At 40.4% G+C, this 27,058-nt stretch overlaps 1 protein-coding gene and 1 long non-coding RNA gene across 5 annotated transcripts in view; one reads left to right on the top strand and one right to left on the bottom strand.

The window, feature by feature from the left end:
• The window catches only part of WWP1 (WW domain containing E3 ubiquitin protein ligase 1), a 180,587-nt gene that overhangs the window by 115,142 nt on the left and 38,387 nt on the right, over positions 1-27,058 (top strand). For all 4 annotated transcript variants that reach the window (XM_073330654.1, XM_073330652.1, XM_073330653.1 and 1 more), the window contains 7 exons: positions 7,369-7,423; positions 7,500-7,584; positions 7,696-7,824; positions 9,927-9,999; positions 10,883-10,954; positions 11,610-11,698; positions 22,672-22,831. In XM_073330654.1, the coding sequence (XP_073186755.1) occupies positions 7,369-7,423; positions 7,500-7,584; positions 7,696-7,824; positions 9,927-9,999; positions 10,883-10,954; positions 11,610-11,698; positions 22,672-22,831 (663 nt within the window). The remainder of the gene's footprint in view (positions 1-7,368; positions 7,424-7,499; positions 7,585-7,695; positions 7,825-9,926; positions 10,000-10,882; positions 10,955-11,609; positions 11,699-22,671; positions 22,832-27,058) is intronic.
• On the bottom strand, positions 19,261-22,317 carry LOC140906547 (uncharacterized). Its single transcript, XR_012157146.1, has 3 exons — positions 22,179-22,317; positions 19,704-19,886; positions 19,261-19,537 (listed from the first exon to the last, which is right to left on the bottom strand). It is a non-coding gene; the product is annotated as an uncharacterized lncRNA (long non-coding RNA).

Genomic DNA, 27,058 nt, shown 5'->3' with positions numbered 1-27,058 from the left:
GAGTACCCAGTGAAACACTACTTGAAGAATGAGAGGTTACTCACCTTGTGCAGTAACTGGAGTTTTGAGATGTGTCCCCTATGGCTACTCCATTACCCACTCTCTTTCCCCTCTTCAGAATTTCCTCTCCGGGGCTATGCGGTGGAGAAGGAACTGAGGGTGGTTTGCCCATATAGCCCTATATAGTCTCAGTGCGGGGCATAAGGATGTGTAGGGCTCCTGTGTGGGCCATATGGGCACTGTTACCAAAAAATCGAATTGAAGGCACATGGGGCACGTGCTCCCTTGAAATAGAGCACCCAGACGAATATGCATCTAAAAGAATTCCATTTCCTGCATAAGGTAAGTAACCATTCCTTATTTTGTATATTTTTTTATCATGTCCTCTTTTGCTCATCCCCCTTTTAAGGAAAAGGACCCCATTCTTTTTTCAGTCTTTCTTGATGTGCAGCAATGGTGTGCAGTCATCTCTAAGGGAGTGATCTGGTACTTTCCTATGCTAAGGATGTACTTAGGTACCAAAATGTCTTAAGAACTTGGGGTGTTCTGCTTGTTTTGTGCTATGAGAGCTGTGGAGTCTCAGGAATGAGAATCTTGCAATATATCAGAGAAGCAGAAATATACAGCAAGTAATTTTTCTCTTCGTGATCCTAATAGCAGCTGATGCTTTGAGACACTTTGAAAAAACATTCTATTTTCAAACAAATATGTTCATCTATCACTTTTTGCTCTGTATTCTTTATTGCTAAAGATGTCTGCTTATATGCAGAATCCTTAAGAGTTGATAGGTTCTAGGGGTTCATCTGAGGCAAAAATCATTGTTTATAATACCAAAATGTGATCAGCATAATTATGATTTCAAGTAGTATATAATTAAAAATACTGATGCACTCTTAGGAAACAAAGATACTGTTTGAAAGCCATTAATCTTAGTGCTCAAAAAAAGAGAGAGAAGAGAAATGTAGAAAATGTTAAGTTGGCAGGATTGTCTGTTGTAAGTACAATGTATTTCAAATTTTTATAACAGGTGCAATTATTTCTTAAAACAGAAATAGGAAAACAGTATAATTATACGTAATTGCACTTTTCTGTTTACTAATCAAAGTACAATATTTGTGCTCTGTGTTCATGGAATTATACCACCTTCATCTAAAATATGGCCTGCCTTTGCTTTAATGATATCTTTTACCATTATCACTGATTTTCAGGCCAACTTGAAACATGTTTACTTTTTTCTCTTCAGAATGCATTAGACAACTGTTACAATGTGTCCTCTCTGACCTTATATTCACCAGTCCTAATTTGGTGACCCACTTTATGATTGGTCAGTCAGACACCAATATTCAAAAAGGAAAGAGAAATTGGGTGTTTGATGGTTTACTTGCTTCTCTTTACAACTGCTTTCCATATATTTGTCATGTTTGGTAGATAGTTCAGTGGCATTAGCTACAGTTCCCATTAATAGTAAAACAAAAACATTGAAGAATGATAATAAAACAAGAAAAAATATTAAGGAGCACACATTTGTTGGCTACAGCGCTGCTGTATGTTTTTCTATTACAGAGTAAGTACAATTAATCTACATACAGATTAGAACAATTTAGTGCTCTGAGTTTGCCTCTGAAAGGAAGAGGAAGCTATTTGCAGATAAATTATAGAAAAGCTGAAGTGAGATGTTTGATGGTGGATTTTGTTACCCAAAGGATTGGATTAACTCTCCCTTAGTGGTAAAAGAACCTATCTGTTGACTGAGTGGCCAAAACGACATCATCTTAAGATAAGAAGTGCAGTCAGGGTAACCAAACAATTTTAACTCCTCCTTGTAGTGATACCATGAGAAGAAAAAATAGATCTCATTAAAAAAAAATCAGTTTACTCTATTCTGGGACCACTAACACTAACATGTGTTAGTCATAATCATATGGTTATTTTTTTCAGAGTAACAGCCGTGTTAGTCTGTATTCGCAAAAAGAAAAGGAGGACTTGTGGCACCTTAGAGACGAACCAATTTATTTGAGCATTTTATTGAACTATGCTCAAATAAATTGGTTAGTCTCTAAGGTGCCACAAGTACTCCTTTTCTTTTTTCCATATGGTTATTGCATAACATTAGTATAGACCAGAGTTAAGGTGGTTTAGGTGCCTTAACTCTGCATTTCTTAGCTTAACAGGTTTGGATTTCCTTTAAATGTAACCTTAACTGAATTTGCTGCGTTTGTAGTGGTTGGTTTTGGAATTATTACATCATCTCTGTAACAAAAAATTATATAAAAAATAACAAAAAAGACAATCCAATGCAGCTTCTGTGAAAGAAAATTGAGCCTCCCCAGTCTGTTAATTGTTTGAGACTCAACAAAATAGTAGATAATGGAGAACTATGATATACATTATGATATATACATAATTATATATGTTAGTTAGAAGCCCGGGCGGGAGATGCACAGTTTTCTTTTACACAAGCTATGTTGGTTTGTCTGTGTCATAGATGTTTTAAGGCTCTGTTTATCATTTCACCTATTTTGCCTTGAACTGAAATAAAGCTCTCTAATTTGTAACTTCCAGGATCATCTTTAGTGCCTTTTTAAAGCTATTTACAATATTTGCTCCTCCAGGTTTGTAGCTGATTTTAAGGAGAGGTTGCATGTTTTTGTTATCAGCTCAGACACTTCATTCTTATGTTCCTTCAAAAATCTTGGCTGCATACATGCCATCCAGTCTGGAGATCTGTAGTGGTTTTGTATCATCAGTTTGTTCCAGCATGTCTTTTTACAAACATCTTAATCTCTGATTGTGTCTCCTCTTTATTACCTAAAAAGAGGAGATCTAGGGAAAGTAATCATTTAGGCCCTCATCCTGCAAGGTCATGTGCTTAATTTTTTATGCATGTGAGTAATTGCATTAACTTCATTCATGTTATAAAGTTAAACACACTTTTGCGGGATCAGGGGCTTCACTTCTCTTCAGTGTTCTTTATTCTCCTTAATTGTTCCCTTCATACCTTTGTAGTCTAAAGAACCACTGATTCTTTTGCAGCTTCCTGCTTCTGACATACTTAAAGAATTTCTTGTTTGTTTTTGCATATTTGTCTTACTGATCTTCAGAATACCTCTTAATCCATTTAACTTCTGTTTTACAGTTCAACTGCCATTGAATGTTCTTGGACAATCCAGTTCTTCATTAGATGTAGTTTGCTCACTTCAACATTGTGCACTCAAAGATGCAGTCAGAAAATAGAAAAACTATCTCAATCTGTATCTGTGCATCTTGCTGTTTGTCTACACTGGGAAAATGAGTCATGTTAGAAATGCAAGTTACACTACTTTGCACCCAATGTAGAGTAGACTGTTGTATTTAAAAATGTGTTAGGTTGACAATGACCAACTAATGGATTTTTAAACACTATACTTACTCTGTACTGCGTGCCAAGTGATGTTTAACAATGTGTTTGCTAAAACATGTTACCTAACATGTTTCTAACATGACTCGTAAAAAAACAACAACCCTGGATGAAAATAGCAGCACTTGACTAGGTGAAGAGTCACAGTGTCCCTGCAAAGAATATTTCATGATTTAGACAGTTCAGCCCTTGGTATCTGTAAGAACAATTCAGAAAGTCTTCTCTAAATATTTGAAAGGATTTAGGCTTGTTGCTAAATCGGATCAAATTTGTTTTATACCTTAATTGGCTCAACATTTTCATCTGTAGAATCACCTCTTTCTGTTGATAAAGTATATCAACCATAAATCCTAGATTCTACTATCTGTTGATTCAGAAGACTCTGTGGACCTCTCAATCACCTTTTGATGTCTAATTTTTGGCATGTTTTATGTCCGTTGCCAACTGTTCTCCTTTACTCTCACCATCCTACTGGCATTGTTGTCTGACGGGATGATTGTGATTATATAAAAAGAAAAGGAGGACTTGTGGCACCTTAGAGACTAACAAATTTATTTGAGCATAAGCTTTCGTGAGCTATAGCATCCGATGAAGTGAGCTGTAGCTCACAAAACCTTATGCTCAAATAAATTTGTTAGTCTCTAAGGTGCCACAAGTCCTCCTTTTCTTTTTGCGAATACAGACTAAGACGGCTGCTACTCTGAAGCCTGTTACTATGTATAGTTACAGTTACCTCTGTTCAAGACCTGGTGGCCACGGTGTTGCAGTTTTTAAAAAATTCTCAACTTGATTTTGTACTAAAGATTGTCCTTTCTTGGTCACAGGAGTTACATTTATAAGATCTTTTGTGACACCTTGGTGGCAAATACAGTTTTCACCAGATAATAAGTACATTAGCAGTGTTTCTCAAAATTCAGAAACTTAAGGTGATCTTAGCCAAGAAATTGAGGGCTTTTCTCCGTTTACTGATGCCAGTCATACATCCAGTTCTTAGGGTATTGTTCATCCTTTTCAGCACTTTTACATTTAGGATATATTGGATCAACAATTCTAATTCTAGTTATTAATTGTCTCCAGAGTTAAATTTATTCAGTTTCTGTTAGATTAATGCTTTCTGAAAAAACTTATTTTGGGAATAAAAATAAAGTGACCACTCATGTTCTCTAAATCATAAAGTAATTAAGCAAAGTCTCTTGTTACTTCAGAGAATTGTTAAATAGTCAAGCAGTTCTTATCAGGGCATAAATTTACATTTGTTCTCTCACCTAAACAGAAAAAGGGAAAGGCTGTCATCATAAGGAAGGAGCTGTATTTTTAATGGTCAGGGTGGAAGATACTTAAAACTCCTCAAGTCATTCTAGGAAAGCTAACGCTTTAGCAACACAACTATCATTTTGTGTATGTCCATCTCAGAAAAGGCAGTATTTTGTTGCCTGGAAGCCAGATATGTAAGCAGTTAGAGAATAGGAGTCAGGGTTCACATGTTTTGGTCCTTGTTCTGCCTCTGGCTCACTGTGTGAATGTGGGAAAATATTTTTAACATTTCTGTGTCTTGGTTTCCCCATCTGTAAAATAAGTGGATTTGAGATCTTAGTATCAATACTTTGCACTAGTAGGGAAGTTTTATCATTAATATGATCCTTTGGATAGATAAAGTGGTAGATACTCCTACATTGGTTCCCATCCCTCAAAATCTCATTGTGTATACAAATCTCATTGTGTATACAAACAGATTGGAATACAGACTGGATTGGTGGATTTTAAGATCTGAAATAGTAATTTTTTTCACTTGTGAATTAAGATTCAGAGTCTCAGATCCACCAGTCTGGAGACTATTGCCCTCTCTTCACTTTTAGGTGCTGTCTATATGAGAGTTTAATCTAATTTTTCAAACCCATTTATTAAAGTTTGCAACCTAGTCCAGATCTAAAACAGTTAGTAACAGTAGCCAGTGCAATTACTAATATGCCTAGTAACAACAGCCAATATTGTTACAAATTTTGTTACAACCTTGGTATAGCTCTGCATAGTAGCTAGCATAGAGTAAGTGTAACCATTTTAATGAAACATGGGTGTTTGTCCAGTTCTTCAGGGAAGGAACGTGTTCACAAAATGGTTCTGCCAATGGCCCCAAACCTAGGCAAACTACATCGTTTGTACAGCGGAAATAAAAAAAATCCTATCTTGAGGATCCCATGTCAAAATGTGCTCCACACACCCAACCACATCCAAACTCAACCACATGTTTTTTGGATGCTTCAGCTCATTTGTGCTTCCCACTGGCTTGCACATGGATCAAGCCACAAGAAAGAGAACTGTGCTTAATAACTATTTTAAAAGGCTGTGTATAGCACGGGTTGGGGCCTGGTATTTAGTTCAGAAACAGGTGACCATAAGGTGTGTCACTCTCATTTTTATTTATAGCTGAGTGACATGGGCAAGCAGTTGGAAGGATATATAATGATGACCCAAGGTGGCACAAATCCCGCTTTCCCGTTTACAGACTATAAAGTGGGTAACTCCATCAATTCAGATTGATATATTTAAGACCTAGAAACAAAATTTAAAGGTAAAAATTACTATATTCTTCCAAGGATGCATTTTCCCACAACTTAATTTTGTTTCTTTTTAGCAATAAGCTCACCAAGATACTTCTGTAAAGATTAGACATATTCTGTTAAGAAAGGATTGTGAGAACATTTCTATTATGAGCCTTGTTATGAGGTTTGACACTACTGTACAAACAACTGTTTCAGTATTTCTTCTATATTTTTGTAATGGTTCTATAAGACAAGATGGTAGTATAGTACACGGTAACCTTAAAGCCCTTTTAAGTATGACTGGTATTTGCATGCTGATTAGGGCCTCCATTGACACTATTAATAATAATATTTTGAAGCACCTAGTATCCCTAGTACAAAGCCTTAAAGGAAGCAGTTGACTATATTAAAGATGATTTTAATTGCTCTTTCATTTCCCCTCTGACCAGTGTGCAAATTACAATACTTTGAAGATGTTAGGATACATGGAACTTTCATTTTACTTTGATATAAATTAAAGCAAGATAACTGACAGAATGTCTTAAATCTAAGAGGGTGTAAACGATGTTGAAAACTATAGATGTTTTATAATGACTAACTATAAATTTAGTACAAAGATCTAAGGACACAGACTTTAAATTCTCCTTACTTTTTTTAGTTTTGCCTAAACTACAATATTACTTTAACATAACACTAAATTATATAATTATTAAGCTATGTAAATTTTGTGTTGAAATAGTGTCGTCAAAGAACCATATTCTCGAAATAAAGAATCAGTAACTCAATCAAAAATGCATTTGCCATAAATGGTGCCTGATTTAATGGTTTTAAATGTAAGGTTGAAGCCAGTTGTATAGAAATTTTAGGATTGACTAACTTTAAAACACTAGTATGTCTAAAGAGTTTATTCATGTGCTTAAAGGTCCTTTCAAGTAAGATAAATGGCTTTGAAATCCAAATGGCAATGAAGAGAAAAATATCAAAAGGACTTGGTAATGATTGATAACATACTTCATTCTTCATTTAGTTAGATGGTATTACTTACCAGGGGTAACGTAAAAAAACTAATACTGTATACTTAGTATTGAATTTTTATTTTTCCTTGGGCATCAGGATAATGTATTTTTGATGCAGATCTTTCAGATGTTACTATACCTTACGTTTTCCTGTACTGTTGTTAGCAAAACTATTGTTCAAGGGATGCTGGAGAGGACAGTCTAAGCAATTCATATGTTGATTCTTTGATGGAGACTATCTTTATAGAAAAAGACATGATCTTGTTTATAAGATTTGACAGAACATGATCTTGTTTATAAGAATTGACAGAACACATAACTTGTGTATTTTAAAAAGTATCTTCATTAGATAGAATTATTTATCTATATTTGTTGTTTAATATAAATGTGTGTCTGGTTTGTTCTTTATAACTAGGCTTCTATGTTGTCAGCAGAAAATGATCCACTTGGGCCTTTACCACCAGGCTGGGGTAAGATGATAAGCTATTAATTTAGTAATGTGACTGTAATTGAAATTTGTTCTTTAATAATTTTTGTTCTTTTCAGAAAGGAGAGTGGATTCAAATGATAGGGTGTACTTTGTGAATCACAACACCAAGACAACACAGTGGGAAGACCCCCGAACTCAAGGGTTGGTGTATATAATGTCTATATTGATGTGTGCAGATCAAATGATCATGCTTAAACATTGTTGTACGTTTCTTCATGTGAAAAAAGTGTACTGTTTTCAATTGTTTTACAGTTTACAAAATGAGGACCCACTTCCTGAGGGCTGGGAAATCAGGTACACTAGAGAAGGTGTCAGATATTTTGTTGATCATAACACAAGGACAACAACCTTCAATGATCCTCGTACTGGAAAATCCTCTGTGTAAGTGTGCAGCTAATAGTTTGTTTTTTTAAAAGATGTTGATTATTCACTGTTTAATAGTGAATAGTATTCCACATATTAATGAATGGTTAATATTTTATCTGGGATCTCAACATTAAGTGCAGAACAAGTTGCTGCCTTGTAAGTATTTTCTATTTTGGAGATGTAACTACCAACCTTACCTTTCTCATTGAAACGTTCAGTGATATAACTTTGTTCTAGGGCTCTCAATTAATCACAGTTAACTCAAGCAAAAACAAATGAACTAGATTAAAAAAATTTGTCACAATTAATTGTTTTAATTGCACTGTTTAATAAAATATCAATTTAAATTCATAAATATTTTGGATGTTTGTCTACTTTTTCAAAGATATTTATTTCAGTTACAACACAGAAAACAAAGTGTACAGTGCTCACTTTATATTATTTTTATTACAAATATTTACACTGTAAAAATATAAACAGAAATTGTATTTTTCAATTCTCCTCGTACAAGTACTGTAGTACAATCTCTTTATCATGTGGGTGCAACTTACAAATGTAGAATTTTTTTTTTTACGTAACTGTACTCAAAAATAAAACAATGTGAAACTTTAGAACCTACAAGTCCACTCAGTCCTATTTTTTTCAGCCAATTGCTCAGACAAACAAGTTTCTTTACATTTATGGGAGATAATGCTGCTCGCTTCTTATTTACACTGTCGCTTGAAAGTGAGAACAGGTATTCGCATGGCACTGATGTAGCCGATGTTGCAAGGTATTTATGTGCCAGGTATGCTAACCATTCGTAAGCCCCTTCATGCTTCGACCACCATTCCAGAGGACATGCTTTCATGCTGATGATGCTCCTTACAAAAATAATGCATTAATTAAATTTGTGACTGAACTCCTTGGGGGAGAATTGTATGTCTCCTGCTGTATTTTACCTGCATTCTGCCATATATGTCATGTTATAGCAGTCTTGGATGATGACCCAGCATATGTTGTTCGATTTAAGGACACTTTCACTGCATATTTGACAAAATGCCAAGAAGGTACCAATAGGAGATTTCTAAAGATAGGTACAGCACTCAACCCAAGGTTTAAGAATCTGAAGTGCCTTTCAAAATCTGAGAGGGCCGAGATATGGACCATGCTGTCTGAAGTCTACATTTGTAAATTACACTTTCACGATAAAGTGATTGCAATACAGTACTTGTATGAGGTGAAATGAAAAATACTATATCTTTTGTTTATCTTTTTTACAGTGCAGATATTTGTAATAAAAAATAATATAAACTGAGCACTGTACACCTTGTATTCTGTGTTGTAACTGAAATCAATATATTTGAGAATGTAGACAAACATCCAAAAAAGATTTAAATAAATGGTATCTATTGTTTAACAGTGATTAAATTAACACTGTAATTAATCGTGTCTATTTTTTTAATTTCACAATTAATTGCGATTAATTTTTTTAATTGTTTGACAGCCCTTCTTTGTTCATTTGATATAATTATTGTCAAGTGCTCTTATACCATGTCTATAAATGCAGTAGAAATAGATTGAGGAAGAGCAGTAAAATTTGAATATTCGCTAGATCATAATTATTAATACAAAGTTTGAAGAAAATAAAGAATATTCAAACACTGGTAATAAAGTATTCTTTTAGCTTAAAATATTGCTATATCAAATATATTGGTAGCTAAACAAAGTAACTCTTGATACCCAGTGTTTCAAAACAATTTACAGATCAATGAATACTTTTTTATAGGTCAGTGAATATAGACGCCCACATGTTGATAGTGCTCTGAACAGCAATTTACATAAAGAGTTAAGACTGACTTCTGATGACATTGTAGGTGGTCTTTCATTAATTCAAGGAGTTAACAGGTTACAAAAATTAGGTTACATTTGAAAGTTGGCTGGGAGATTTTGAACCAACACCAGAAAATAAAACTGGAGTATATGTTAGTCTTTTTATGTGGCCATTTCTTGTGAGCTCGAATTGGTTTTTTTATTGAAATGCACAAACTTGGTCTAGTGGTTAAAATACTGGGAGCTGATTTTACTGTTCGTTATATGTTGTATTTATTTAAAACTTCAAATATATTGTTTTACAGAAATAAAGGCCCACAAATTGCTTATGAACGTAGCTTTAGGTGGAAACTTGCTCATTTCCGTTACTTGTGTCAGGTACTGTAGTAGTAATTAAATCTATCTTTGAAAATTTGAATTTGTGTTTGTGCTGGGGTTTCACTGACTTAGACGCCCCCTTGTGGCTGGGTTTGGGCATAGCCTGCTCATTTTTCCTGGCACCCTTTGTTGACAGTTGCTTCAACCCTCACATAACTTGGCCCTCTGGCCAGGTCATGCATTTATGTCCACCTCTTTTGGGATATATAAAGAGTTCAGCAACGGATGGCTCTGGTGGTTAGATGAGGGGGTCTAGGCCTCTCCTGAACAGAGATGTCGGAGTCTGATCCTTCTGTCTTCAAGGCACTCTCTCGGCTAGATTTCCTATCTCAGGAGTAGGCTTTCTGCCTTCTGTATTCTCTAGCAGCTGGTGGGGGAAACAGAAGACCACTCTTTCCACCAGGTTCTGATCCAGGGCCCAGTGATAGGCGGCTACATCCTCCGCATTAAAGTGCTGTTTGCTACCTCCCTGGATCATTTCCTACCAGTCCCCTCTTCCCCAAAGGAGAAAATAAAGACATTAAATAATTGAAATCAAAGATATGTCAGACCTTCTGAGTGTCTTGAGTCTCTTCTCTGTGGGTTTGGGAAAGTGACTGCAGCCTGGCCCCGGGCAGAAGGAGCTCCTACAGTGCTCCTTCCCAGGAGCTCTGAGTATAGGTCAGTTCACTTCTGCTGCTTGCATGCCTAATGAGTTGGTCTTGTCTCCTTTTGAGTGACTCCTCCAATCCATGCATGCTTTGTGAATGTAGCAGGGATTGGGGCCACCTAGGATCAGCACAGCTGCTTAACCCCGTCTTTACTATATGGGATTTGTAGACCTCATTACAGTGTTCATTTAGTGTGTGCTACCACTTATATGTTGTTGTTTTTATGCTTACAGTCAAATGCATTGCCGAGCCATGTAAAGATTAATGTATCCAGACAGACACTGTTTGAGGATTCCTTCCAACAAGTAAGGCTATGATATCTGCTGTATTAAATACGTACATTGAAGTATGACAGTGTTACAATATGCTGCTCTAGTTTATATGACTATGCAATCGTTAATAGGGAAAACCTTGATTTTAAAAATCTATTGTTCTACCATAACTACTACTTCAAAGATTAAACCATTAAACTTCTCCCCTTCAAAGATTAAACCATTAACTAGGATTTACAATTCTTAACCTATAGCATTCTATACTTCACAGATGAATATGCTGTCTTCTGTGTTAAAAAATATTCCCAGTCTAAAACTGCTTCCTCTCATCCCACCAAAAATACCACTTCAGAGGCATCAGGAAAAATATCAATTAGTTTGGGCCAAAATTATACTTACCCATTAAAGAGGAGTTGCCTAATATATTGAAATAATTTGTTCAATACTTTCCCTGTTCAATACAAAATTTGTAAACTAAAATCATTTAACAAAGCTATTAAATGAATATTTGTACCTCTGTTTAAGGTAAAATGTCGTGATCCCCAACTGGGTCCTTAGATGTTTCCATAATGCATATAATTAATAATAATAAGTCTGAATGTGAAACAATCAGTTTGTTTAATAGGTTGAAAGTAAATTAAATTAGCCTTTGTATTTTTTTAAATTTGTGTTTAAAATTGTTTCATAGATCATGGCTTTAAAACCCTATGACTTAAGGAGGCGATTATATGTTATATTCAGAGGTGAAGAAGGATTGGATTATGGTGGTTTGGCAAGGTAAAGGAAATTCCTTATAAATCTTGTTTCAAATACTTGTAGATTTTATTTTTAAATTAGAAGATTGCACTCTTAGCAAAATAGGGTTGTAACTTGTGGAAAGAGGCCCACTCACTTTGCATATTCTATTGTTGTGACCTAGGTAACCTTTTTAGCCACTTTCAGTAGGTCGGCCTGAGACCCAAGAGGTTTTTACGGTCTCTCTGAAAGTCAACCCAAATAAGGCTCAGTTATAAGCCTCTAAAAATTGCAGTTTGCACGTGTTCTGTAGAGGTTTGTTAGAGGCTGGCAGGAAAATTCTTCCAACATTCTGAGGGGCCAAGCAGGGTGACTACTTTGATTAGTGTCCTCACGGGTGTTCCGTCTGAGGAGCACATGTGCACCTTTGATCGCAGATTTTTGGTAGCAGTGCCTGCACATGTGCCCTACACATCCTCATGTTCTGGATTGAAACTTTATAGGGCTATGTGAGCAAATCGCCCTCAATTCCTTCTCAACTGCCTTTGGCCAGAGATGGAGTCTACTGCATGCCTGTTTACTGTGTATCTGTTTTCCCCCTTGTATTAGTGTTTTAGCTTTGTAGTGAGTTCCGAGTAGTAGTAGGTTTAGTACCTTATAATTGGAACATGTGTTCCCCTTTCCTTTTCTAACAACAACAACAAAAACCATACACACACACACACTCTCTCTCTCTCTCTCTCGGTTTTCTTTTTCCACTAATGAGGGCTTGAAAAACTTTTTCTTGTCAGGGATGATGGCCTCATCAGGATTTAACAGGTACTTCTCTTGTCGAGAAGCAGTCCCTTTTAGTGACTAGCACTGTGACTTGACTTAGAATGATTTCATACCTGGCCCAAAGCTTCTTACAGCATAGTTGCTGCCCTCATAGAATATCAGGGTTGAAAGGGACCTCAGGAGATCATCTAGTCCAACCCCCTGCTCAAAGCAGGACCAATCCCCAATTTTTGCCCCAGATCCCTAAATGGCCCCCTCAAAGATTGAACTCAGAACCCTAGGGTTAGCAGGCCAATGCTCAAACCACTGAGCTATCCCTCCCTCCAATAAATAACTTGTTGCCTGGAAGACTCTCACGTTCCCAGCAAGTGTAAAATCCACTCTTTTTTAAAGGGATGAGCCCATAAAAACAAGGATATTGAGTATAGGCTATTAATGATGGAGCAAGCTTTAAAACTGGCTTCAGACCTGAGTATAGAGACACTTCCCTATCCCCCGTATGGGGACCCTTCATATCTGTCAATGCCCTGTTGTCAATGAGATCACAGTCACTGATAGCTTCCAAGGGGAAGACGGTACCAAAACTGCGATTCCCAAAATTTTCTCCTTGACTGACATACCAACAACCGCACTGCCAATAACGAGAGCTTCCCATTCCAGGGATAAGGAAGAGGATAAGAAGAGCAAAACAGAGTTCTTCTTTGAGTGATTACACGTCCTTTCTACTGTAGGTGGGCGTGTGCATCTCGTGCACAGTTGTTGGAGATTTTTTCCTTAGCAGTACTTGTCAGGGCATCGTGAGCATTCTCTTTTGCTTCATGACATTTCATGCAGCCATAAAGGGGACCACTCTGCCCCTGACTCCACTCAGTTGTTTCCTAGTACCAATGACGGTGGTGGTTGGAGCTGCCATCTTTCTTTGTTCATATCTTCCATTCCTTAGTGTAAATAGTACCTGTAGCATTAGTTTTTAGTCTCTTATAGTATATCTGAAGAGTTAGTTATAGGATTACGTTAAGTATAGTACCTTTTTAGTGTAGGGTTACTGGTGTCTCGGTTGGGTACTGGGCTCGTTACCGGACTGATACCCTGTTCTCCTGGATTCAAGGCCTGTCATTCATGTTACCGATCTATGACAGTGAGTGACCCACACCACAGCTCCTTAAGTGTCTGGGAGAGGTGCATGTTAGTGACAGATGTCACATTTGTAGAGGGTTCAACCCTGCTTGAAAAACGACAGGGCTGCCAGACTCAAGTACTTGCTCATGGTGTCTGTGGTTCTTCTGCCATCGGAACCCTCCTGCTTCAAATGGGTACCAAGCAATTCTGAGTCTGTTAGGAGTTCTCTTCCTGTTCTGACAGCGTCCTCAGGCTGAACTTTGTCGCTGGTGCCTAACAGACTGCATAAGTCTGCTAAAAACTTGGTACCAAGACCTTCTAAAAAGAAGGCACTGAGTGTTCAAAAGGCCTCGGGGCACTCAAAAAAGTCACACCCCTTCAAGCAGTCTGTGAGCCAGGAGGGACTGCTGACTCTGGAACCCAGGAAGGGTCTATTAGGACCAAACCCTGAAGAATTGGCATACCTTTCACTATTGCAGGCTCAAGGAGCCCTTTCCGGTGACATTGACACCTGTGGCTTTCAAGGCAGCCAGAGAGTTGCTTAACTTGGTACCAACTTCTCCTGTGATTCAAGAGCCTTGTATAGTAACAGTATTGGAACCATGTACTCCTATGGGCCTGGTACCAGAGGAAGGAAGATGGTGACTTTCCTGCAGATGCTCCAGGTGTCTGGCTGATGTAGAAGTGCAAGAAAGGAGCAGAGAGGTTTGGGAAGCCCTAAAGAGTAGAGGATGGTCACTGGTATGGAGGTTGGACCCAGCCCCAGAGCACTACTTGGTACCAGCCACTTCCACTCTTGCAGCACCTTTTTGTAGGATTGCACCCAGAGGTAAGGCAGCAATGATTTCACTGATGCCCTCTTCACCACGGTTGGAACCTCTGTCCCTGGTACTGACACATTCAGCTCCCCCCGTGGTCGGAGGAAACAGACTTTGCAGTGGACTCAGAAGTCGGATCTGTTGTGTCTTGACCTGAGCATGCCACCAGTAGAGGTCAGCACCACCATGTTGTGCAACGGACATTTGACAAAATTTCCATACTTAGTGATGGACATGGGTGGGGGGAGTTGTCATTCAGTCATTCAGTTTTTTGAAAAATTACCACGGACCTCAAAATTTTTACCACGGACACTTGTGTCCATGTATGGACACGTTGCTGACCCCTGCCCACTAGCCCCAGTGGGGTACCTGCCAGCAGTGGTACCATCCACGGTCTCAGCGTCCTTAGAGCAAGGGGCCTATGCAATACTGGGTCCAACCTCCATACCAGTGACCATCCTCTACTCTTTAGGACTTCCCAAACCTCTCTGCTCCTTTCTTGCACTTCTACCTCAGCCAGACACCTGGAGTATCTGCAGGAAGGTCACCATCTTCCTTCCTCTGGTACCAGGCTCTGTACAGTGCAGGCAGAGCTGCATGCTTAGGATTCCCTTGTAGAGGCATTGGAGGAGGGAACTTCTCAACAATCTTTGGCCTCTTCTTCATTGTCACTTGATGAGGCAGTAGTGATTGAATCTACTTCTCCCCTTCATAATGATTTTAGAGCTCATGAAGACTTGTTGAGGAGGTGGCTGTAGCTCTAGATATCCAGTCAGAAGAGGTACAGGAAAGGACACGTAGGCTTGTAGGCATTTTAGCCTCTGCGGGACCCTCTAGGGTAGCTCTCCCTATTAATGAGGCTATCCTGGATCCTGTCAAGATTTCATAGGAGACCTCTTCGTCTCTGCCTCCCACTGCCAAGACAGTGAAGAAGAGATGCCGTCAATCAATAAGGCAGAGAACACCAACCCAGATACGCCCCATATGACAAAGAGTGGAAATGGTTAGAGATTTTTGGGAAGGCCTATTCATCAGCCATTCTGCAATTTTGTATTGCCACTTATGCCGCACTGTGGGCGAAATACCACCACACTAATTATTTCAAATTGACAGACTTTAATGACCACAAACCAGAGAACATAAGGAACGAAATTAAAGCCATCATCTCAGAGGGCTATCTCCAAGCTAGAACCACCTTACAGGTGTCTTTAGATGCAGCAGACACAGCAGCACGCTCCACAGCCATAGTTACATACAGTGCTTCATGGCTTCACCTGTCTGGCTTCCCTAGGGAGGTGCAATCCACTATGGGAGGACCTCTCCTTTGATGGCCAGAAGCTATTTGCAGCAAAGACTGATGAGTCCCTTCAACACACTGAAGGACTCTCGGTGACCCTTCGCTCTCTTGGGATATACACTCCTGCATCAAGAAAAAACAGGGTAAATACTATCCCACTCAGTGTACAAGGTCTGCCCCATACGTCCAACAACAGAGGCAGTATGACACACACAAGCAGACGGAGACTTTCAAGGTGTTCACCTCCTCCAGCTCAATCATTGGCATCTCAACAGCCATCAGCAAAACAAGAAGTTTGAGGGTTCGGTCAAGAACCCAAGAGACCTCCCTCATTCCTCAGTGCTGACACCATCATTGACCATCCCCTTTTTGGACACCGTTTGATCCCTTTCTATTCAGCTTGGAAATCCATCACCACAGTCAAATGGGTTCAAGAAATAATCTACCCAGGCTATTTGATACCATTAACCTCCATCCCACCTCACCACCCTCCCTCTCCATCCCACTTCAGGGACCCCTCTTATGAACAACTTTTACAGCAAGAAGTAACCCACCTTCTGTGTCTGGGCGCTAAGGAACTGGTACCATCCTAACACAGAGGGAAAGGCTTTTATTCCTACTACTACTTAACCCAGAAAATGGAGGATGAAGACCTATTCTAGACCTCAGAAAACTCAACAAATTTGTAAGGGTCCAACAGTGCAGGATGGTCACATTAGCAACAATACCACCAGCACAGGAACAGAGGGACTGATTCTTGGCCCTCAACCTCTAAGATGCCTATTTTCACCATATATCCCACTCACAGGAGGTTCCTCAGATTTACTGTGGGGACAGAACATATCAATACAAAGCTCTACCTTTTGGACTTTGACAGCACCACAGGTGTTTTCTAAAATTCTTGACGTACTGGTGGCACACGTCCACAAGCAGGGATTGATGATTACCTACTTGAACCATTTCCTACTAAAAGCATCCACCTGGGCAGATACCTTAGACATTACTTACAAGAAAATCACCCTTTTTTCGCAACTGGGATTACAGCTAAACATACAAAAATCAGTACTGATACCGGTGCAGAAACTAAACATCATTGGGGCCCATCTCGATGCTCTGGAGGCCAAAACATCACTACCGCTGGACAGAGTTGTCACTATAGTCAGTCTGATCTCCACTGTACTGAACAGCGCATGCATATGAGCATGGACCTGCCTCCAACTATTTGGCCATATGGCAGCAACCACATTCGTGGTACAACATGCATGACTTCAAATGTTCTGCATCCAAGGTTGGCTAAGCGCCAGCTACATTCCACACAGACACAGCCTAAACAAGCGCCTCACCATGCCGCTCAAAGTCAGGCACTCTACACTGGTGGATCCAACCCCACAACGTGTGTTTGGGAGTCCCGTTCACACAGACTTAGCCTTCAATCATAGTCACATCAGACGCATCCTTGATAGGTTGGGGGGTGAGGGGGTGCTTACCTACAGCACCACACAGTTCAGGGCAGACAGTCTCCTTCCGAGACATATTTACATATAAACATTCTGGAACTGAGTGTGGTTCACGATGTGTGCTTGTACATCCTGCCCTTGATCAGGAATGAGACCATAAGGGTAATGATGGGCAACATTACCTGCATGTTTTATATAAACTGGCAGGGAGGAGCAAGATCACACTCCCTATGTGCCAAAGCCATGAAACTATGGAACTGGTATATCTGGCACAATGTCAACATGTCGGCCTCATATCTCCCAGGATGTCTGAATACTACAGTGGATATGCTGAGCAGAGAATTCTCTCAGAACCACAAGTGGGACCTAAACAACAAAGGCCTACAGAACATATTCAAACACTGGGGTCACCCATCCATAGACCTCTTCACAAGATCCCAGAATTACAAATGCCCATAATTCTGCTTGAGAGCAGGGTTGGGTTTCCGATCACTGGGCGATGCCTTCTTCCTCAAACGGGATGCATCTCTGCTATAAACGTTTCCCCTGTTCCCCTTACCGTCGAGGGTTATATACAAAATAAGAACCAACAAGGCCAAAGTCATCTTGATAGCCCCCACATGGCCCAGACAAACTTGGTACTTGTACCTGTTGCGGATGACGGTATGTACACTACGCACTGTTCCGCTTGTGCCAAACCTTCTCACAGGACCCCTCTCATGAGCAATTGCTGACACAGGAGATCTCGTCATTCCTAAATCTAAGAGTCATATGGCCAGTCCCACTACATTACAGGGGAAAAATATCTATACAAGTTTTTTTTATGATATTCAGGGAAAACGGGTTGGATGCTGATGCTAGCTCTCAGACAACTGAACAAGCATGTCAGATATCTGAAATTCAAGATGGTGTCTCTATGAGCTACAATATCCTCCCTGGAATTAGGAGACTGGTTTGCAACCCTCAACCTCAAAGATGCTGACTTCAGCCTTCTCACAAAAGATTTCTTTGTTTCAATTTTAATCACAAATGTTATCAGTACTGGGTCCTACCTTTCGGCTTGTCATCCGCCCCAAGGGTATTCTCAGAAATCATGGTGGTCATAGCTACCTGCCTCTGTTGTCTGGGAATAACTCTCTTTCCGTACCTGGACGTCTGGCTCTTCAAGGGCAGTCATTTTGGGAGTATGGTTGGCAGTTCAAACAACAGCTTCACTATTTCAAAGTCTAGCCCTGCAGATAATTCTTGAGAAATCAATCTTGATCCCTATACAACAAATTTTCTTCATAGGAATGCTTCTGGATTTGATAATGGGCAGAACTTATTTCCCTCTTGACAGGTTCATTTGTCTGAAGAACCTTATACAAAAGGTGCGGCTCAGTCCTCAAGTTCCAGCAAGGACATGTCTGCAGCTTCTGGAACTTGAGGACTGAGCTGCATTTTTGTGACACAAAACACCAGGTTGTATCTTCAATGTCTCCAGAGGTGGCTCAGGATTGTTTATCTACCCAGTAAATAGTCTCAACAAGCAGGTATTTTACCCAGTCTGGTCCTACAGTCACTCACCTGGTGAATTAATCCATCTAAAGTTTGTGCAGGAATCCTACAGTCATTTTAACAGAATCCCCATACAGTCATATTAACAAAGGATGCTTCCCTCCTGGGATGGGGAGCATGTTTAGGTCCTCTCACAGTCCAAGGCAAATGGTCACAAGAGGAACAGCACTGGCACATCAAACTGTTGGAATTAAGTGCAGTCAGAAATGCTTGCCTCCACTTTTTTCTCCTACTCAAAAACAAGTCCATCAAGATCATGACAAATAACATAGCGTACATGTATTATATCTGTCGTGGTGGTGGAGCGCTTTTCACCTCATTGCACTGAAGTGATAAAGCTTTGGAACTGGTGCATAGCTAATCAGATAGTCATCTTAGCTTCTTACCTCCTAGATGGACAAAACACCATGGCAGATGACCTGAGCAGACATCTCTCCCTAAACTATAAATGGGAGTTGGATTCCTGAGTCCTCAACAAAATATTCAGAACTTGGGGATTTCCAGAGATCGACCTTTTTGCCACAGCAACCAACACAAACTGCAGGAAGTTTTGGTCCTGAGGTGGGCTTGATCCCTAATCTCTAGGAGATGCTTTCCTCATTACATGGACAAGGGATCTCTTCTATGCATATTCTCCAGCTCCATTGCTCTTTAAGGTCTTTATCAAGATTAGAAAGGACCAAGCCAAAGTGAGATTGATTGCACCAACTTGACATTAAACCTTACCTCATTAAACTCACCTCTTGTCCTCCATGGCGGCTCCGATCAGATCTCGATTGTTCTCTCAGGATGTGTATCAAATGCTTCACCCCCATCTGAATGTCCTATAACTACAAGTTTAGTTCTGAATGGTTCTCTGGAATAGACACAACATATTCATGAGAAGTACAAGAGATACTGTTAAATAACAGAAAGGAATCTAGTAAACATACCTTCAGAAATGAAATAAGGAATGGTGTCCCTAACCTCTGTTTGTCAGAGGGTAGAGAAGGATGGCAGGAGAGAGATCATTTGATCATTACCTGTAAAGTTTACTCCCTCTGGGGCATCTGACATTGACTCTGTAGGTGGACAGGATACTGGGCTGGATGGACCTTTGGTCTGACCCAGTATGGCCGTTCTTATGTTCTGAGGACGATATAACCTTTGGTGTAACTGGCGCCCTTTCTCCGATCCAGTCATCTCTTTCCTCAGTCTTGGATTACCTGTTGGAATTGAAAAATGCAGGCTTTTCTATGATTTCTATTAGGGTTTCTTTAGTGGCAATAACAGCTTTCTGTGTGCCAGTAGAATATTTCTTGGTGTTTGCTCATTAGAAAGGGATAGATAATATAGCTAGGTAACAGAAAATATCATATTGCCTCTATATAAATCTATGGTATGCCCACATCTTGAATACTGTGTGCAGATGTGGTCACCCCATCTCAAAAAAGATGTATTGGAATTGGAAAAGGTTCAGAAAAGAGCAACAAAAATGATTAGGGGTATGGAACTGCTTTCATATGAGGAGAGATTAATAAAATTGGGACTTTTCATCATGGAAAATAGACGACTAAGGGGCGATACAATAGAGATCTATAAAATCATGACCAGTGTGGAGAAAGTAAATAAGGAAGTGTTGTTTACTCCTTCTCATAACACAAGAACTAGGGGCCACCAAATGAAATTAGTAGGCATCAGGTTTAAAACAAACAAAAGGAAGTATTTCTTCACACAATGCACAGTCAACCCCTGGAACTCTTTGCCAGAGGATGTTGTGAAAGTCAAGTCTACAACATGGTTCAAAAAAGAACTAGATAAATTCATTGAGGATAGGTTCATTAATGGCTATTAGCCAGGATGGGCAAGGATGGTGTCCCTAACCTCTGTTTGCCAGAAGCTGGGAATGGGCAACAGGGGATGGATCACTTGATGATTACCTGTTCTGTTCATTCCCTCTGGAGCTCCTGACATTGGCCACTGTTGGAAAACAGGATGCTGGGCTAGATGGACCTTTGGTCTGACCCGTTTTTTTTCTGACCCTTTTTTTTTTGGTTCTTATCTGATGACAACAAGATTCCTAGAAGGATTTTACCGCAGATTGTATACCCCCTATGTGGCTTTGGGATCTTAACCTGGGTCTTAACTATCTCACAGAACAACTGTCTAAGCCATTAGTTATGTGTTCACTGCTACTTCTGTCTATGAAGATGGCCTTCTTGGGGACAATCACTTCTGCTTAAAGGGCTCTAAATGGCAGATCTTCCCTTTACTTTGTTCTCCAAGGAGAAAGTGTCTTTATGACTTCATCCTAAGTTCTTAGCTAGAGTGTACTCTGAAATTTAAGTCAGCCAAACTATTCACCTTTTGTTTATTTTTCCAAAGCCACATCAGTTTTCACAAATGTCTGCTTTTCATATACTAGATGTTAAGAGGGTCTTAACCTTTTATTTGGACAGGACAAGACCATTTAGGAAAACCCCTAGACGTTGTTTCTACCGCAGATAAGCACTCCTTTAAACCTATCTCCCTCAGTCTTTTTAAGTAGCTCTCTGAATATTATTGCCTACTATGGTTTCACTGACGTTACATATCTCCTAAGAGTGACTGGATACTCTACTGCTATATCTGTATCTATATTCAAAGACGTTCCAGTTACTGAAATCTGCAGGGCAGCAACATGGTCCTTTGTGCACACATTTTCTGACCACTATGCCCTAATTTATGCTGCAAGATCAGATGCAGTAGGCAATGCAGTTCTTTCTTCAGTGATAGACTCTGTTCCAAAACTCCCACCTCCTTAAAGGGTTACTGCTAAGAAGTCACCTAAAGTGGAGTACCCACAGGGACACTACTCAAACAAGGAGCAGTGATTCAACTTGTGCAGTAACTGGAGTTCTTTGAGATGTGTATCCCTGTGGGTGCTCTGCAACCCACCCTCCTCCCCTGCTTCAGAACTGCCTCTGTGGGTTTTGCGGTAGAGAAGGAACTGAGGGCAGTTTGCCCTTGTAGCCCTATATAGACTTGGTACAGGGCACAAGGATGTGCAGGGCGCGTGTGTGACCAGAACGGGCACTGCTACTAAAAATCTCTAATCAGAGGCCCAGGGGCACGTGTCCCTAAAGTGGAACAACCACAGACACATATTTTAAAAGAACTCTAGTTACTGCACAAGGTGAGTAACCTCTCCTTTCCCTGCAATTCCTTGTCCTGACAGCTGGGTGCTACTATGATGCCAGGACCCTTAAATGAGAACAGAATGTGTTTTGCTTGTGCTCTCAGTGCTCCACTTGCTGCATATATTCAGGCAATATGGAGGAGGAGGAAGAAGAAGAAGCAGCACTACTTAAATGCATGGAGATTAGGAGCAGAGGAATTAGAGCAACAGGCTGGGAGTTGATAGGAGCAGGGCAGAAAGGAACAGAAGGGACGGGCAAAAAGGTCTGTAACCCTACACACCCTTCTAAAGCATGGAATACAACTGAGGTTTCCTGAGTCTCAATAGCTGTGAAACTCACAGGCAAAGTGCGTGTCTTATTCCTCTTCAGCATAGGGTGTGAATGGTGTGCAGTAAATAAGGCATGGGGCCACACGTTGAATGATGAGGAAAAATGAAGTATTGAATACTTGCTCATTTGATGAACACTGTCTATCCTGTGCGCTGATTGAGGCAACGGTCCTGTGGGGAAAAAAATATAATATGTAGTCATATAGTTAAAGATTATATCATAATGCAGACTCAGAAGTGAGCTGAGTTAAGGCTGCACAGGAACTTTAATTCTGACATTTCCTACCTTTTGAGAACTTGACTTTCTAGACTTAATTTTTTTATTGCTTTTTTTTTTGTAGTACATATACAATGCCATGTATCATGTTCTTTCTTTCACAGTTGTGTGAACAATATTTTTGTTGGTTTACCCATGTTTAAACTATTTTGCTCATCCATTTGTAGGAAGCTGTGATAAAAATCTGTGTTTGTTATGGATTATCTCTGTGTTTTGTTTTGTTTAGAGAATGGTTTTTCTTGCTTTCCCATGAAGTTCTAAACCCTATGTACTGTCTATTTGAGTATGCTGGCAAGAGCAACTACTGTCTGCAGATAAATCCAGCATCAACGATTAATCCAGATCATCTTTCATATTTCTGTTTCATTGGGCGCTTTATTGCTATGGTAAGTTGAATTCTAAAAGTGTTATTTTTTTGTTGTTATGGTTAGTTTTAAATATGTTACAGAAACAATAAAATATATTTACCTGCTTACATTTTTTCCCCAAGATTAGTTCAGCTCTTGCTAAATAGGAGATTTAAGTATGTACGGCAGTTTATCCAGGATAATTCATTAACAATAAAAGTCTCTTACATTCATAAGATTCCTGAGGAGGATGATAAAGTTTGTGAGCAGAAAAGAAGTGTCAAAATGTTAGTCTAAGTTTGATACAGGTACTTGATACAGAATGTTGATTTGATTTTTTTCATATACCTCATTTGGCTGTCTAAATTAGTATCTTCTTAAAAATCTATCCACAATCTTCATAGGAAGACTCTCCAAACTATGTAGGCTACAGCAAAAGTATACATTAATTTAATTTTTACAAAAGACTAGTCAAAAACTACTGAAATATTGTTTACTGTACACTGTAAATCATCTCGAGCTTGATTCTCACTGAACCTGGACGGAGCTTAGGTGTAATGGAGGATGACAGGGAGCTGATCACACCATTCCTTGATTCTCAGTCACCCACACCCTCCTTAAATTAAAAGGGTCATTTTAACATATGCTGCTGGCATAAGGTCCCTTATGCACCTAATGTCTTAAAATTTGGCTGTAATGGAGTTCTACTCTGCCATGCTCCTTCCCTTCCTCTATTGACATGCCCTCCTTTCCACATCACCATCATGCCTTCTGCTGGGAAGAACAGGGTGGAGCACATGGGAGGAAGGCTCTATAATACTAGATGCAATGCCCTACAGATCCTTGAACTGAACCAAGAGTCCTGAGTCATACATTTCCTTGCTATTAGCAAATACCTGGGAAACCCTCAGGCAAACTGTGTGTATTGGTCCATGTAGTAGTAAGCAGCTGTTTATTCCTTTAGCTCAAGCAGTAGAGGTCTGCTATTGATCTACAGGTCTGAACCCAACTGGTGAACTGACATGGAGCTTAATATGATTCCACATGAAAGAATTTTTGTTGTGTTCTTTTTAGTTTAGGGTGTTTGGTTTTTTTTTTTTTAAATTCCATCCAAAAACACTAGTAAAATGTTATGGTTGCAGAGTCAAGCATTCAAAAAAATTAGAAAATGTGAAAATTAAGATTGGCTGTGCAACCTTAGTTTTCATGGTTTCATAGTTTCCAAGGCAAGATGGGACGATTGTGATCATGTGATCTGACCTTCTGTGTAGCACAGCCATAGCACTTCCCCAAAATAATGTTTAAAGCCTATCTTGATTTAAAAATTGCTGCTGTTGGAGAATCCATCACGACCTGTGATAAATTGTTCCAGTGGTTAATTACCCTCACTATTAAAAATGTGTGCCATATTTCCAGTCTGAATTTATCTAGCTTCAACTTCCAGCCATTGAATTGTGTTATACCTTTGTCTGCTAGACTGAAGAGCCCATAGTTTAAATATTTATTCACCATGTAGGTACTTAAAGGCTTTAATCAAGTCAACACTTAATCTTCTTGTTGTTAAGCTAAATAATTGAGCTCCTTGTGTTTATCACTATAGTGGAGGCTTTCTAAACATTTAATCACTTTCATGGCTCTTCTCTGAACCCTCTTCAATTTATCAACATCCTTCTTGAATTGTGGACATCAGAGCTGGACTCAGTATTCCAGTGCCAATATAGAGCTAAAATAATCTCTCTACTCCTACTTGTGATTCTCCTGTTTATTCATCCAAGGATCACATTAACCCTTTTAGCCACAGGAGCGCGTGTTCAGCTGATTATCCACCAGAGCCCACAAATCTTTTTCAGTCAGTGCTTCCCAGAATAGAGTCCCTCATCCTGTAAATATGGTCTATATTCTTTGTTCCTAGATGTATACATTTACATTTGGCAGTATTAAAATATATATTACTTGTTTACTCCCCACTTACCAAGCGATCCAGAGTACTCTGTATTAGTGGCCTGTCCTCATTCTTTCCCACTCTCCCAATTTTTATGTCATCTGCAAATTTTATCAGTAGTAATTTTTTCTTCCAGGTCATTGATAACTATGTCAAATAGCATAAGACCAAGCACAGTTGGCTCTCCCCAGGAACACACCGGTTCAATGATTGCTCATTTACAATTACACTTTGGGTATGTCTACACTACGAAATTAGGTCGAATTTATAGAAGTCGGTTTTTTAGAAATCGGTTTTATATATTCGAGTGTGTGTGTCCCCACAGAAAATGCTCTAAGTGCATTAACTCGGCGGAGCGCTTCCACAGTACCGAGGCAAGCGTCGACTTCCAGAGCATTGCACTGTGGGTAGCTATCCCACAGTTCCCGCAGTCTCCGCTGCCCATTGGAATTCTGGGTTGAGATCCCAATGCCTGATGGGGCTAAAACATCGTCGCGGGTGGTTCTGGGTACATATCGTCAGGGCCCCGTTCCCTCCCTCCCCCCGTGAAAGCAAGGGCAGACAATCATTTCGTGCCTTTTTTCCTGAGTTACCTGTGCAGACGCCATACCACGGCAAGCATGGAGCCCGTTCAGGTAACCGTCACCCTATGTCTCCTGGGTGCTGGCAGACGCGGTACGGCATTGCTACACAGTAGCAGCAACCCCTTGCCTTGTGGCAGCAGACGGTACAGTACGACTGGTAGCCGTCATCGTCATGTCTGAGGTGCTCCTGGTCGCCTCTGTGAGGTCGTGTAGTCCTGCAGTCAGTCCTATTGAACCGTCTTATGGTGAGCGGGCAGGCGATACGGACTGCTAGCAGTCGTACTGTACCATCTTCTGCCGAGCAGCCATGAGATGTGGATGGCATGCAGTCCTTCTGCACCATCTGCTGCCAGCCAAAGATGTAAAAGATAGATGGAGTGGATCAAAACAAGAAATAGACCAGATTTGTTTTGTACTCATTTGCTTCCCCCCCTCCGCTGTCTAGGGGACTCATTCTTCTAGATCACACTGCAGTCACTTACAGAGAAGGTGCAGCGAGGTAAATCTAGCCATGTATCAATCAGAGGCCAGGCTAACCTTCTTGTTCCAATAAGGACAATAACTTAGGTGCACCATTTCTTATTGGAACCCTCCGTGAAGTCCTGCCTGAAATACTCCTTGATGTAAAGCCACCCCCTTTGTTGATTTTAGCTCCCTGAAGCCAACCCTGTAAGCGCCCCTCCCAGCGTCAGAGCAATGGCAAACAATCGGGCATCTGAGAGTGCTGTCCAGAGCACTCACAATGGAGCACTCTGATGGGGCTAAAACATTGTCGCGGGTGGTTCTGGGTACATGTCGTCAGGCCCCCCCCGTTCCCTGCCTCCCTCCCTCCGTGAAAGCAAGGGCAGACAATCGTTTCGCGCCTTTTTTCATGAGTTACCTGTGCAGACGCCATACCACGGCAAGCATGGAGCCAGCTCAGGTAACCGTCACCCTATGTCTCCTGGGCGCTGGCAGATGCGGTACGGCTTTGCTGCACAGTAGCAGCAACCCATTGAATTCTGGCAGCAGACGGTGCAATACGATTGGTAGTCGTCCTCGTCGTGTCCGAGGTGCTCCTGGCCACGTCGGCTGGGAGCGCCTGGGCAGACATGGGCGCAGGGACTAAATTTGGAGTGACTTGACCAGGTCATTCTCTTTAGTCCTGCAGTCCTATTGAACCGTCTTATGGTGAGCGGGCAGGCGATACGGACTGCTAGCAGTCGTACTGTACCATCTTCTGCCAGGCAGGCAAGAGATGAGGATTGCTAGCAGTCGTATTGTACCATCTTATGCCAGGCAGGCAAGAGATGAAGATGGCTAGCAGTCGTACTGTACCATCTTCTGCCGAGCAGCCATGAGATGTGGATGGCATGCAGTCCTTCTGCACCGTCTGCTGCCAGCCAAAGATGTAAAAGATAGATGGAGTGGGTCAGAACAAGAAATAGACCAGATTTGTTTTGTACTCATTTGCCTCCTCCCCTGTCTAGATCACACTGCAGTCACTCACAGAGAAGGTGCAGCGAGGTAAATCTAGCCATGTATCAATCAGAGGCCAGGCTAACCTCCTTGTTCCAATAACAACGATAACTTAGGTGCACCATTTCTTATTGGAACCCTCCGTGCAGTCCTGCCTGAAATACTCCTTGATGTACAGGCACACCCTTTGTTGATTTTAGCTCCCTGAAGCCAACCCTGTAAGCCGTGTCGTCAGTTGCCCCTCCCTCCGTCAGAGCAACGGCAGACGATCGTTCCGCGCCT

This window comes from Lepidochelys kempii, chromosome 2 (genome assembly GCF_965140265.1).
Source record: "Lepidochelys kempii isolate rLepKem1 chromosome 2, rLepKem1.hap2, whole genome shotgun sequence".
Taxonomy (NCBI): Eukaryota; Metazoa; Chordata; order Testudines; family Cheloniidae; genus Lepidochelys; species Lepidochelys kempii.
The sequence above is the reverse complement of the archived record's forward strand: the minus strand, read 5'-3'. Positions and strand labels throughout refer to the sequence as shown.